This window comes from Hippopotamus amphibius, chromosome 9 (assembly GCF_030028045.1).
Source record: "Hippopotamus amphibius kiboko isolate mHipAmp2 chromosome 9, mHipAmp2.hap2, whole genome shotgun sequence".
Taxonomy (NCBI): domain Eukaryota; kingdom Metazoa; phylum Chordata; class Mammalia; order Artiodactyla; family Hippopotamidae; genus Hippopotamus; species Hippopotamus amphibius.
Genome location: NC_080194.1, coordinates 769,380 through 783,063, shown reverse-complemented (window position 1 = coordinate 783,063; position 13,684 = coordinate 769,380). Strand labels below are relative to the sequence as shown.

Below are 13,684 nucleotides of genomic sequence, written 5' to 3'. Positions count from 1 at the left end.
TCTCTGGCCAATCATTGTGACTCAGGGTCCTTCCTGGTGGCGCACGCATTGCTCAGCCAAGATGGATTCCAACAAGGAGGATTCTGGGAGGTTGGTAGGCTATATGGACTGGCGTCTCCTTTTGACCTTTCCCGAATTCTTCTGGTTGATGGTGGCTTGTTAGTTCGAGTTCCTTACCAGGACCTCCCATCGTAAAATAACTTCTGTAAATAATTACTGTGGTGTCTGGCCAGGGTGGGCGGTTTCAGTGTGTTTCCCCTAACGTTGGTGTCCAGTTTTTACTGGGACTTGATTACACAGGCATGGTTGATTGGCTCACTGGCTGCTGTGACTATGACTGAACTCAGTCTCAAGCCCCCTGCCCCTCCCTTCCAGGAGGTTGGGCTGGCCTGAAGTTTTAACCCTATATTCTCCATCACAGGGCTGGTCTTCCTAGGGAGTAGCCCCATCCTGAAGCTGTCTAAGGGGCCCCACTGTAAGTCACCTTATTAGCCTAACAAAGACTTCTTTCACTCAGGAAATTAGAAGGATTTTAAAAGCTCTATGCCAGAAATAGGGGGAAAAGACCAGATGTTATTTAATAGATTGATTTATTGCCTGTGTTGGGTCTTCGTGGCTGTACACGGGCTTTGTCTAGCTGTGGTGAGTGGGGGCTATGGGCTACTCTTTGTTGTGGTGCACAGGCTCCTCACTGCCGTGGCTTCTCTTGTGAGCACGGGCTCTAGGTGCGCAGGACTCAGCGGTTGTGGCACATGGGCTCAGTAGTTGTGGCGTACGGGCTTAGTTGCTCCGCAGCATGTGGAATCTTCCCAGAGCAAGTCTCAAACCCGTGTTCCCTGCATTGGCAGGCAGATTCTTAACCACTGCACCACCTAGGAGGTCTCAGCCAGATGTATTCTTTATCATACCACATTATCTGACCTTGTGTGTTTCATGGAAGTTCATTTAAACCATAAAGCCTCCTTTACTGGAAGAAATACCTTCTTTTATTCTACAGAAACTTTTGATATTGTTCTGTGCAGACACAGAAAAGTATATTCTTGAGGCTCAGGATTAATGATGAGCTGATTATGTTAAAAAATAATCCAGAACTGTCTTTGTTTTTAGGTACAAAATTGGAAAGGGCTGTGAAGATTCAAAGAAACGTTAGAATTTTCTATAATATATACTGTGTTCTAGTAGGAAAAAAAGTATTATCAGGTTGAGGTAAATTAGGTTAATCCTGTTACCGAGCATGTGTTCACTGATGGGTGACCTTGTAGGACAAATGAGCTTTCTTAGATCACAAAAATCATAGCGATAAACTTGGTAAGAATGGTCACTATGAAACTCTGTGTGCCATAAATTCTATTATTAACAGAAATGATACCTGCTTCCGTCATCACAGGCTGGAACAGTGTAACCTTATTAGTTACATTATGTTATTTAAGAACTATGAAGTTTTCCTCCAAGTGTCACACCTTTATTTAACGGTAGTTAAGTACTAAAAAAGAAGGGAGCTCTTTTAATAACAACTTGTAATCAGAAAATTGCCAGAGTTGGAAAAAACAAGGAAAGATGATGCTATTAACACAGCACATGGTCCAGAAAACAAAATTGCAGACTCAGAGTGATGAGAGACGTCAAGTGAACGAATGTGGGCACCTTCGTTCTGCTCTGGTTGGAGATCAAAGTGAGGAAGGTGGAAGAAAACAGACGGAACAGCTGGGCTGGCTCCAGCATGAGTTCTAGGTCTTGAACCAAACCAGCGAGGACAGGAAACACTGGTCAGTGTCTTATGAACTGCATGGAAACCACTGTTTTGATCAACAATGCAAATGAACAGCTTTCCGGAACAGGGCCAGTCGAGCTACTTCTTATCCTTCAGAAATGGCTACAACAGGGTTTGAAATTTTTCAGACTCTAGGTTATCATCCATTAGTCACTCATGAAAATATAGCAAGTGAGGATACATATTTTGTGAAAGATTTCTCTCGGTTATGTATGTGTATACATGTCAAAATATATTTCTTGCTACAGTTGGAAGCCACAAGTTTATGGAGCTGAAAGGGCAAGACCTCTTGCAGCCCCTAATTGCATCAAACACTTTGCTTTAATCATGGCAGAGATAAAATGAAACAAGAACCACATACCACAATATCTACTAATAATAGTACCACAGGGAAACTTAATATTGTTATTTAAAATATATAATGTAAATATGGTATTGACAGTATAAAAATTAAATGCTTATGAAATACTCAAGAAGGGTCAAAGGGCATACAGGCAAGTACTATACAGATCACCTCCTTAAAAGATACATTTTAATATACAGAATAAAATTCAAGCGTTTATTTTTTCACATTCCCCCAAATGTGTGGCCGTGAATGCCTCTGAATCTGACCAGGGAAGTTTATAGTTTGGTCCAACACATTATTAGACTACCTACCGGTATGAAGTCTGGCTTGATTATCATAAATCATAGAGGTTAATGGAATTTACTTTGGAAATCTATTACTTTTACAGGTGATAAATTTTCAGGTTTTTTTTAAGCTAAGAGTTTATTCCACTTTAGCCTCAGAACCAGATTCAAGATATCATCCTTAACAGCTGGTCATCATGTTAGGCTTAATCTAGGTAAATGATTCAATACTTTATTGAAGGTCATAAAAAAACTCCACAATAAATAATGACAAGAGTACACAAAACCACTAGCCTCTGTTTGCAATACAGAAAATACATGTCAGCTCTGGACCAAAAGAATCCACTGAAATACAAAAAGTGATGGGGAAGAATGAAAGAATGCGTAGTGACTGCTTTCGGTGGTCAGCTACAACCAACGAACAAGCATTCACTATTCTGGAACGTGTAGGTGGGTTTTCATCTGCAGATAAAGAATGTCTTCGGTAGTTTAAAAAAATATAAACTCTAAAAAAGCTTGTGAATCATATACAAAAGCAGCTGTCTGAGACCAAGGTTGGAAACCAGAAATCGTGTGTTAGCACCACCAGCAAGCACAGGTCCTGTGACTCCTCTGCCCTCCTCTCTCGTGCAGAATGCAGACCTGACGGTTGTACACATCATCTACAGGTCGAAAAACTGGCCTGGAGCACAGGTCTTCTGTAGGGGAAAGTCTTAAGCCCTAAGAGGCACCAAGCGGTTACAAAGGCTGGGCAACCATCCAGATCACAAGTTCCGACGATATAATAAGTCCCGTGTCGCCTTATCAACTTTTTGCTGGTAGTCCTCCAATTTGTCAAGTATTTTCTGGGATAGCTGTAGGAGAAAAGAAGGGAATCATCAGAGAATAGATCGCGCACTGAAAAAGACTAAAGTTATCAACCACTTTGACTTCACCAACCACATTTCCCCCAATACAGCTGTTAGCCACTGTGCTTCATTTAATCAGCACTCAGCACGGGAGTCTGCTCTGCGACTCCACTCATGAAACTGGACTTTCCTGCTATACAATACTCCACCCGTTTTCCTGACAAATTCTAAATATGCAAATCACATCAAGCATTTTTAATAAAAGCTTTATTAGCTCTCTTCCCAGAACCAGAAAGGTTACATCTGATTTAACTAATCATCTCATAAAGGGACCGGGACGGGGCAGCGTGTGAAGGGCGACAAATGGCTTCTGCCCTCCCCTTAATCCCTGAGAACCAGAAGAGCGGCTTTATTAGGGTGTAACTGCTGGTGCAAGGGCTTATCGAAGATGCCCCAGGAGAGGATTTACTCACTGCAAGGTTGTGACTGTTGGCACTGTTCTCTCCCAGAGCCTGAAGAAGCTGATCGATGGAAGAGTATGGGAGCCACACCATTGGAGCCGTTGCAGACAGTGGAAACTGACAGGGAAAAAATCCATTACTTGAAGAAAATCTGAAAAGTGAACCATCTCTTCTGGGTAGTGACTCTCACAGGATTCAAGAACATGAAGTGCTTCACTTTTTTTTTCATGAGAAATTCTGCACTGTATGCATGCAAGTGCGTGTGCACACGTGCACGTGACTGGAACCCCCATCTCTTTTCAGCTGGGGAACTGGTCCTTTTCTTAGTTAAATCAAATGTTATTTTAAATTCATATCATCTTTTATCTTAAAGCAGACCTGGGGCTGACTAAGGATAAACACACTCAACAAAACTCTTCTAAGAAGTGTCAATGAATGACACTATTTCCAGTCTGAAATTTATTTATTTATTTTTTTTTTTTGGCACACGGGCTTAGTTGTTCCGCGGCATGTGGGATCTTCCTGGAGCTGGGATCGAACCTGTGACCTCTGCATTGGCAGGCGGATTCTTAACCACTGCGCCACCTAGGAAGCCCTGGTCTGAAATTTAGATTCAAACTATCTGGAAAAAACTTTGGAAAAGGGAAGAGTGATAACACAGAATTAAAAGGAAATGTGGATATAAGCCTACCTCAATTCCGAAGTACTGATGTCCTTTTCCCAATACAGCATCCACATATTCTGAAACCAAATCCACAGCTTCTTCTAAAAGGTCATAGTTTAAGTACAGACGAAGCAACTCAGCGGCATCAACCTTCTGTAAAAAGTTAGTGGTTAAGAACATTTAACAATTTCTGTCTTACCTGGGTGTTGACCAAAGGATGCTGAGTATCTGATTCCCTGGCATTTATACTTTTCATTATAAATAAGTGAGCATCTTGGGATGAGGGTTGGATTCCCAAGAGCCCAGTTACCTCTGGGCACCTTCTGAGACCCTTTCTATTAAGTGGCCTTCCTCATCTGTTCTGTGATCTAAGACACACTTTAATTCTTTCCTACTTCGTTTCCATAGTAGTAAAAGTCAACAAACCTTCCCAGAAATGCTGAGTACCAGAGACAACACAGTCACATAAATTCTCAGAAATATATGAATGACAAATGCAAACGTGAGAAGAATCACCAACTTTAAATGCTTGAATCATATGTGTATTTAACTCAGGGTGAGAGAAGAATGAAAACAGCCCCAGTTTTAGGGCTCTTCTAATTATGTCAATTATGGCCTCTATGTTCTGATTTGATCACAATCTTAACCTTTACTATCTTAGCTGCCTTCTCTACTTTCTAACGTAAACAGATTAACGTTCTTGATTTTAAGCTTTATATTCTCTTCTCCTATCGCGCCCAATGTATTTCAGATACAGTAGTTCTCAAACTTAGGCATGCATCGAATCAAATTAGGACCTTGTTAAAATACAGATCCTGGACCCCAACTCCAAGGTAATTTGATTCTGTAAGTCTGGGATGGAGCCTGGGAATCTATATGTTGAAGAAGCCCACCACCCAAAAATAATGTAATGCAGGTGGCCCAAGAACCCAATTTTGACAACAACTCCCACAAACACTGATGTAGTGTTCACAAACTATTCCACCCAGTCCTATGAATTTTTTAAGTAATGAAGAGTAGCTGCTGTGTCCCACATATACTCACTGTTCAGTGAGCGCACAAGCATGCATCAACTTACTCGCCAACCTGGGGACTTTAAACCTAAACACCCAGTAGTTCCCAGGGACCGAAGTAAACTGTTCTTAGTGTTTTTAGCTAAGATTGAGAAGCTATATCAGTCAGTATATTTCCATAAATTATCACTGTATCTTTTCCTTTTTAATCATCTCATGAAGGTATTCAAGATGATAAAGACCAGGTTCTTACTCTCTACAAGTTAAGATACGACTTACCTTGTAACTGTTTATAAGCCAGTTAGGCAGAGGCACTCCATGCGACAAGAGCTTGTTGATCACACAGTGGTGATATAAGTTATTCTGGACTTTGTACCTTTCCAGGTAAGTTGATAACAACCGCCATGCTTCATCTGTAGCACTTGATAAGAGGAGAGAGAACTTTATGATAGATAGTTCCAGATTCTTAACAGATAATTGGAGTACCATTCAAAACACGTATTTACAAGGAAAAAAATCTTTAGACACTCAAAACAGAATTGATAATACAGCTCAATGACAACTAATATTATTAGGGCCAATGTGACTTAGGGGTGGTTCTAGAAACTAGATGACTTGGATTCTTGTATTTCCCAATAACCACATATTAACTCAACTAAACAATTCACCGTACTTATTTGTTCCAGATTTCTAAAACAAAGAAGTTGGCTCAGACCACTGTTTCCAAACCTGATCAAGCATCAGAATCACGCAGAAGTTCTGATTTAGAAGGTTAGGGTGATATCTCATAATCTGTATTCTGATAGTAATTCTGATATTAATTTAGGGGTTGAAAAATAATGTCAGAGGACTTCAAAAGTGTAAAATGCTATAATTCTAAAGTGCTAAGCTGCATAATACAAATTATAAATGCAACTCAGGGAAGGGAAGTGTACTGAGGGTTAGGGCTGCTAGAGAAGGATTCTGAAGACACTGAAGTACACTCAGGTAGACTCTGGGGAAGGACACGCAGCGTAAGCCCTCGCAGGGCCAGATGAAGACCAGGGCTGTACCTAGACTCCTTCGTGGTGATGACTGATGAGAGCTGATTGGCTGCCAGCCAGGCCCAGGCTTCTGCCTGTGCTGCTTCTCCTCCAAACTGCAATTTGATGCATCTGCAATGAAAATGGTTCCACACAGAGTAAACTAATTTGTTTAAAAGCACCACATTGTTCTGCTCCTGAGACTGGAGAGAAGATGGCAACTGTAGCTCTAGTCTATTACTAAATTCACTACTGGGCTACTGGCTCTTCCCTCTCCTCACAGCCACACAACTGGATGACCCACAAGGCCATCAGTAAGTGTTGAGATTATTTATTTATGAGAGAAAATTGATGAAAAATTCTGAAGGCTTATTTCCATCTTGACTAATATTTAGGTATAATGTAACTTCAATAAGAAGTACTCTTTAACAATGTCTGCAGGGGCCACTAGATGTCCTAAAGGATTGAGGAGGACATATGCCTTGTCTAAATGGACACCGCCAAGGTTACCTGCTGTCCTGTGGGCATGCGGGCTTGCGAATGCCAGATCAGGATTTCTCAAAAGAAGCTAAAAATCCACTGTGTGGATTACACAGCAACACTGCTTTCCAGGTGGCTTACGGAATGCTGGCTCGCGGGCCTACTGCCTCACACGAACAGCAGCATTTCTGCGTTAGAAAATTAGGACCACAGAAAGACACGCTCACACATACTTGAAAGCAAGTCCCTCGAAGACGGGCGTTAAGGGAAGCTTAAAAGTCTGGCAGAGTGATATGGCAGTGTCAAAGAGGCCAGCCTGAACCAACAGAGTGACCATCTCCTCCGCGGACGAACTTCCTGTGGAGATGGAAAAGAGCTATTTAGTGCACCCAACGGCATGTGGCAATGAACCGAACCAGACTGCTTCCTTGATGAACACCTCAGAATAACAATGACGCGCCCTGACACCCACCTAGCATACGGCGTCCACTGCCCGGCGCTAAAATGCGCTACTGGTGCCGAGTGCCTACCTGCTACTGCCACCGCTGAGGGGTCGTGCTGGGCCAGGGCGAGGCGGATGCGCGCCAAGGAGCACTCTTTCTCCAGGTCTTCCAGCTCCAGGATTTCAATCTGTCTATTCGCTGTAAGCCAAAGACAAACATCTTCCATTCCCAAAGTACACAGGAAGTGCCTGTTAGACTAACTCAACCTGTCACTTTCCACTAAGCATTAAGTAACATTCAGTTTAATTTCATGAAGATGGGGAGAAAACAAGGGGCTCAATAAAAGCTAACTTGAAAAAGAAAGCAACATCCCTGGGTCTCATGCTGCAGCTGAGTCAAATCCAAGTGCTCTAGTGCTAACGGCTGCAGGCGAGGAGGCGCGTGCCAGGCGCTCCACAGATGATCTCAGTTAACTCTTACAACTGTGAAATACAGCTAACTCCCATCAGTAAGAGAGGAACATGCCCAAAGTGAGGTGCAGAAGTAAAACCAGGTGTCCCCGACTCTAGAGCCAGGTTCTTTAAGGAAGGAAATCATGACTCCATGATGATACCAAAGCAGCCTATATAAAAACATTTGGTACAAAGCTGATTTAAACACAACAAACAACACATACACGTTCTTTTTTAAGCATTTTCAAACAAAGTTTTCAAAGGGCTACCTGACAACCTTTAGCAGAATACTGAAAATAAACTTTAGAAGGAACTTTATATTTTAATAATATAACTACCGTACATATACAATATAATTATACATATTATAACTACTATATAAAAAATAAACAGCTATAGATAACACTACTATAACACAGCAACATAACTGCTGTTCAGCAGAGGATCAGCGTGCGACCCCTGACTCACCTGGGGCAGCTGTGCATTCTCCATCGTGATTCCTCTTCGGGGATGCTCCAGGACGGTCGTACTGAAAAGACAAAACAAGAGATTTAACCGTGAAAAATCAGTTTTTTTAAAAAAAAGTTTATTTTGGGCTTCCTAGGTGGCACAGTGGTTGGGAGTCTGCCTGCCAATGCGGAGGACATGAGTTCGATCCCTGCTCCAGGAAGATCCCACAGGCCGCGGAGCAACGAAGCCCGTGTGCCCAAAAAAAACAAAAAATAAAAAATAAATAAATAAAATAAAAAAGTTTATTTTATTTTTTGGTCGCATCGCATGGCACGTGGGATCTTAGTTCCCCGACCAGGGACTGAACCCCCGCCCCTGCAGTGAAAGCGCAGAGTCTTAACCACTGGACCGCCAGGGAAGTCTCTGAAAAATGAGTATTTTATTTTAATATCATTAACTATGATCCAGAGCTTTCAGGCTGAAATTCTCTCAACATACATTATGTTTATTTCAACTAGCATAGCTCTTCTCATAAAGTTACTGTAACTACTAGACAAAGAAATGGAGTTTGCGAACTTGGCTCACTTAGCTACAATATGCTACTGAGTCCAAGGACATGGACTTGATCTCCATGTAAACCACTTGACTTTCCTTGGTTCCAGAGTTACACTCTCCACCCGTAACTCTGAGAAACAGCCTAGTGCATGCAGGAACTATACAATACAAGTAGCTGTGAGTATATGACCCCATTAGCATGAAAAAAAAACCCTCATGGTTCACCTCCTTTAAAATAGTAACAATAGACTAAAGTAACAAAAATGAATGAAATAAAAGCAGCTACCATTTACTGAGCACTTTCTGCAGGCCAGGTACTGTGACTGTTCTAAGCCAGCGGTCCCCAACCTTTTCAGCACCAGGGACCTTTTTTTCATGGAAGACAATTTTTTGAAGGATGGGGAGGCAGGATGGTTTCGGCACAATGCAGGCACATTACATTTACTGTGCACTCTATTTCTATTGTTACTACATGAGCTCCACCTCAGATCATCAGGCGTTGGATCCCGGGGCTTGGGCACCTCCGTTCTAAGCAATCACACGAATCACCTCATTTAAAACCCAAACAACCCTACACGGCAGCTGCTGTCATCATCACCCCTATTTTGTGCAAGAGGCTAACTGGACAGGAAAAGATTAAGTAATTTGCCTGAACTTAGGATGTCTAACTCCGAAGCCACTCTGTAATGCTTATTCCTACAATAATTCTGAACTTGGAAACTAAAAGGGTAGTAACATATAGCAAATGAATTGCTGCAAAAATAGATTAAGTTCACAAATATCCCAGTGGAAATTTTAAACGAAATAAAGCAAAATGAGGTAATAGTTTTCAAAGGACCAAACCAAATAAATTAAATGATCCCCAAGTTCCAGGATGGAAAGTTTCCATACCACTGCACCAGATGCTGGCTGAACAATCCACGCGTATTCTGGGCGGATAAGTCGTAAACAATTAATAGCAGCCAGGTAACAGTTGCCTTGCTTCTCAAGTCCCCTGAGAGTTCGAACCTCTCTGCCAAGACGCATTCCGTACTCAAACATCACTGTGCCAGCTATGAGGCAATAACAGCTATTAGAATTTCAAAAATGTGTCTCTTTAGAGTACAGAGAGAATCTGTCACACTTATCAAACATTAAAATTTAAAACAAAACTGAGTTTAACTTAAAACCACAAAAAATCACGTGCTGGTAAGAATGTAGAAAAGTTGGAACCCTTGTGTAAATTGGTATTGCCACTGTGGAAAACAGTATGGCAGTTCTTAAAAAAATTAAAAATAGAATTATCTTATAATTCACCAATTCCACTTTTGGGTATATACCATTCCCTCCAAACTGAAAGCAGAGTCTTGAAGAATTATTTGTACACCCTTGTTCACAGCAGTATTATTCACAACAGGCAAAAGATGGAAACATCCAAGTTTCCATCAAAATATAATATATCCACACAATGGAATATTATACCTTCTGACACAGGCTACAACATGGATGAACCTTGAAGACATTATGCTAAGTGAAATAAGGCAGTCACGAAAAGTCAAATACTATATGATTCTAGTAGCCAAATTTACAGACAGACAGTAGAATGGTGGTTGCCAGGGGATGGGGGGGAGGAGGGAATGGGAAGTTGTTTAAGGAGTATAGTTTCCATTTTGCAAGATGAAAAGAATTCTGGAGATTGGTTACACAGTAATGTGAAGGTATTTAGCACCACTAAATACTTGGAAATGGTTAAGATAGTAAAGTTTACGTTATGTGTATTATACCATCTCCAAAGAGAAAAGAAAAAAAAAAAAACCCCCCAAACATCTAAAATGTTATTTTGACGTTTAGATACATTACTAGATAGTACAGAACACTAGCTTGGAGAACTAGTCTCAGCCATATTGTCACCTATTCCCCACCCAAGATCTGGGTGCTCTGTTCCAGATCATAAACTCCTTTTTTTCCTTTTGGCTGTGCCTGTGGCATACGGGATATTAGTTCCCTGACCAGAGACTGAACCTGCGCCCCCTGCATTGCAAGCTCGGAGTCTTAACCACTGGACCATCAGTGAAGTCCCGCAAGATCACAGACCAGATTTTAAAATTTTCTTTCAGTTTCCAAATCAAATCAATTTTTCATCCCAGCAAATATTTTTGAGTACCTGCAATACGTAAGACATTTTGTCAGAAAAACAGCTTCACTCCAGAAAGACCTGAACGTTAATCTAGCTAAACTGGTCTTTTTTTTTTTTTTAAACTGGTCTTAATAAGGTTGGTGTAATGTATGTTGTCATTGTGAAAGCAGTGAGAGATCTTGAGTCATCTATATTTCCTTTCTTGTATTATTCAAAGAACATGCAAACTTATTTTACCATTAGGAATATTAACAACATGCCTACACAATACTTCCATCCATTCTTTCCAATGAAAATCAGTAAGAAACCTAATAAAAAATTGAGTGAAAATGGTATAAAAATGTTAGAGGTTCCAAAGGGTAACTACAATGGTTATCTTGTAAAATATGATCTTAAAAAAGACATGTAATCGCTTCATTTTAGCTGACCTGATAAAAAGTTCGTCATCATACAAACCCAAGTTTAGAAACATTCTACAAAAATGACTGGCCTTTCCTCTTCAAATATCTCTTCAAATATATCAGTGTTATCAAAGGCAAAGTAAGGCTAAAAGAATAATCCAGATTAAAGGAGACTAAACAGATAGGACAATTGAATGCAAGATGTGATCCCAGATCAGGGGGTGAGGGCAGTATGGAGGGAATGTACTATTATTAAAAAAAATCATTATGTTTGGCAATATTTAAATATAAACAGCACATCAGATAAGAGCACTACCTTTACATTTAATCCACAAAATTAGTTCTATGTTCTCAATTTGATAATTGTATTGAGGTTATAAAAGGAAATGCCCTTGAGATGCATCTGAAGTATTTATGCACTGAGACATGACGTCCACAGCGTACTCTCAAAAGGATCAGCAAAACTAAGAGAGAAAGAAATGCCAACAGCAAAATGGTCCAGGAACTTAAAACCAGCCACAAGAATTCAAGGTGCCTTTACTGAAATAAAGTTTCTTTCAAAATTAGATGGGAGATACATACAAAATGCCACTAGAACTGCCTCAAGAATGTTCTAGAACGGGAGAACATTTTTTTTTTTTTGGCCATGCTGAGTGGCTTGTGGGGAATCTTAGTTTCCCAACCAGGGACTGAACCCGCGCCCTCGGCAGTGAAAGTGCGGAGTCCTAACCAGTGGACCGCCAGGGAATTCCCAAGAAATGCCTACCTTTAAGGCTAACAGCTAATCCATAAAAAGATGAAGATAATCTTGAACTTAAACATAAGTTCCCCAAGTGCTTGTAGAGAACACGTGTCCAATGGTAAAGATAAGGTAAAAATTACGGAAGTCAAACAGATAATACTTTTGTAAAACGGGATGCAACGGATAAGGTTGCCTCCACAGAGACCGCATGCTTCCACTGCTCACCCTTCCTGTAATTGTGACGATAGATGTGAAAGGCGTACAGAAGCTCATAGTAGTTGTGAGTCATGAGGTCCACAGCTCTCGCACGTGATTCAATTATCCCCACAACCTAAAGGGGGGAAGCAATCAGATGTCAAGTTAGTGGCCAGCATGACAACCACAGCAGCCGAGTCCAGTCCTCAGCGGATAAATCAAAGTACCTCATTATGCAGATTCACGTAGGGAAACTCTACCAGATCTTGTAGCTGTGAGCGTTCACAAAGCACTACCACCAGCTGCCGTAGACAATCTAACTGCCTAGAAGGAAAGAAAGGGGTATGAGGGTGAATTTTCTCAGTGGCTTGCACAGGGCTGACAAACTGCCTCCTCTAAATAAGACTGTGGGATTGACTACCTGCTGGAATCAGGAATCTGGGTTAAGGCTTCATATGCTTGGCTACTGTGACCTAAATCCAAATGATGTTTGAAAATGCACGTCCTTAAAGTAGCCTAAGTATCAAATACAGGGGAGAAAAGAACAATAGAAATGAAAACACCACACCCATGCTAAACCTCAAGGGCAACACCTAGATTACAGTTAGTCCTTACCTGACTTTTCCAGTCATCACCTGCTTCAGTTATCGCTGATGTAGCCAACTGAATAACCAGTTCAGGCAAACCAACGACATCCAGCAGACGCAAAACCTAAGGGGAAACAGAAGAGATGTCCATTAATATTCACATGGTGCAGTGCACTTCATACTGGAATACGGTTTAAAATCAATGAGGGGGGTTTCCCTGATGGCACAGTGGTTAAGAACCCGCCTGCCAATGCAGGGGACACAGGTTCGATCCCTGGGCTGGGAAGATCCCACGTGCCGCGGAGCAACTAAGCCCGTGCGCCACAACTACTGAGCCTGCACTCTAGAGCCCGTGCCCCACAACAAGAGAGGCCACTGCAATGAGAAGCCTTCAATGCAACGAAGAGTAGCCCCTGCTCGCCACAACTAGAGAAAACCCTCGAGCAGCAATGAAGACTCAATGCAGCCAATAAATAAATAAATACATAAAATAAATAATAAAATAAATCTTAAAAAAATAAAAAAATTAAAAAAAAAAAAATCAATGAGGAAGGTAACTAGGTAAGATAAAGATTAAATCAAAGGTGCTGACAACAAGATGGCCAAGATTATCTGGTTAATATTTAAGATTTCTCTGTATCAAAGGCAGAAGTGCCAGACCTACCTATCTTTTCCTCATTTGTTTGTATGTGGTTTGTTCATATTATCTTCAATCTGGCTGCTTCACAGGAATTTTAAAAAGCCAAGTCCATATTGTGAAGGTGATTTTCATTATTTTAAAATTATATTTATTTTTAAAATTGAAGTAGAGTTGATTTACAGTGTTGTGTTATTGCCATACAGCAAATGATTCA

The 13,684-nt window shown here is 41.0% G+C and overlaps 1 protein-coding gene across 1 annotated transcript in view; it reads right to left on the bottom strand.

Moving 5' to 3' along the window:
• Nucleotides 1–2,286: 2,286 nt before the first annotated feature.
• NUP160 (nucleoporin 160) overlaps nucleotides 2,287–13,684 on the bottom strand; it is a 44,080-nt gene continuing 32,682 nt past the window's right edge. The window contains exons 24-36 of the mRNA XM_057749226.1: nucleotides 12,859–12,954; nucleotides 12,665–12,759; nucleotides 12,471–12,567; nucleotides 12,274–12,379; nucleotides 9,681–9,841; nucleotides 8,253–8,313; nucleotides 7,420–7,530; nucleotides 7,123–7,246; nucleotides 6,440–6,541; nucleotides 5,667–5,808; nucleotides 4,402–4,527; nucleotides 3,723–3,827; nucleotides 2,287–3,255 (exon numbers count right to left, since the gene is read on the bottom strand). Of these exons, the coding sequence (XP_057605209.1) occupies nucleotides 3,166–3,255; nucleotides 3,723–3,827; nucleotides 4,402–4,527; nucleotides 5,667–5,808; nucleotides 6,440–6,541; nucleotides 7,123–7,246; nucleotides 7,420–7,530; nucleotides 8,253–8,313; nucleotides 9,681–9,841; nucleotides 12,274–12,379; nucleotides 12,471–12,567; nucleotides 12,665–12,759; nucleotides 12,859–12,954 (1,416 nt within the window). The 3' untranslated portion in view covers nucleotides 2,287–3,165. The remainder of the gene's footprint in view (nucleotides 3,256–3,722; nucleotides 3,828–4,401; nucleotides 4,528–5,666; nucleotides 5,809–6,439; nucleotides 6,542–7,122; nucleotides 7,247–7,419; nucleotides 7,531–8,252; nucleotides 8,314–9,680; nucleotides 9,842–12,273; nucleotides 12,380–12,470; nucleotides 12,568–12,664; nucleotides 12,760–12,858; nucleotides 12,955–13,684) is intronic.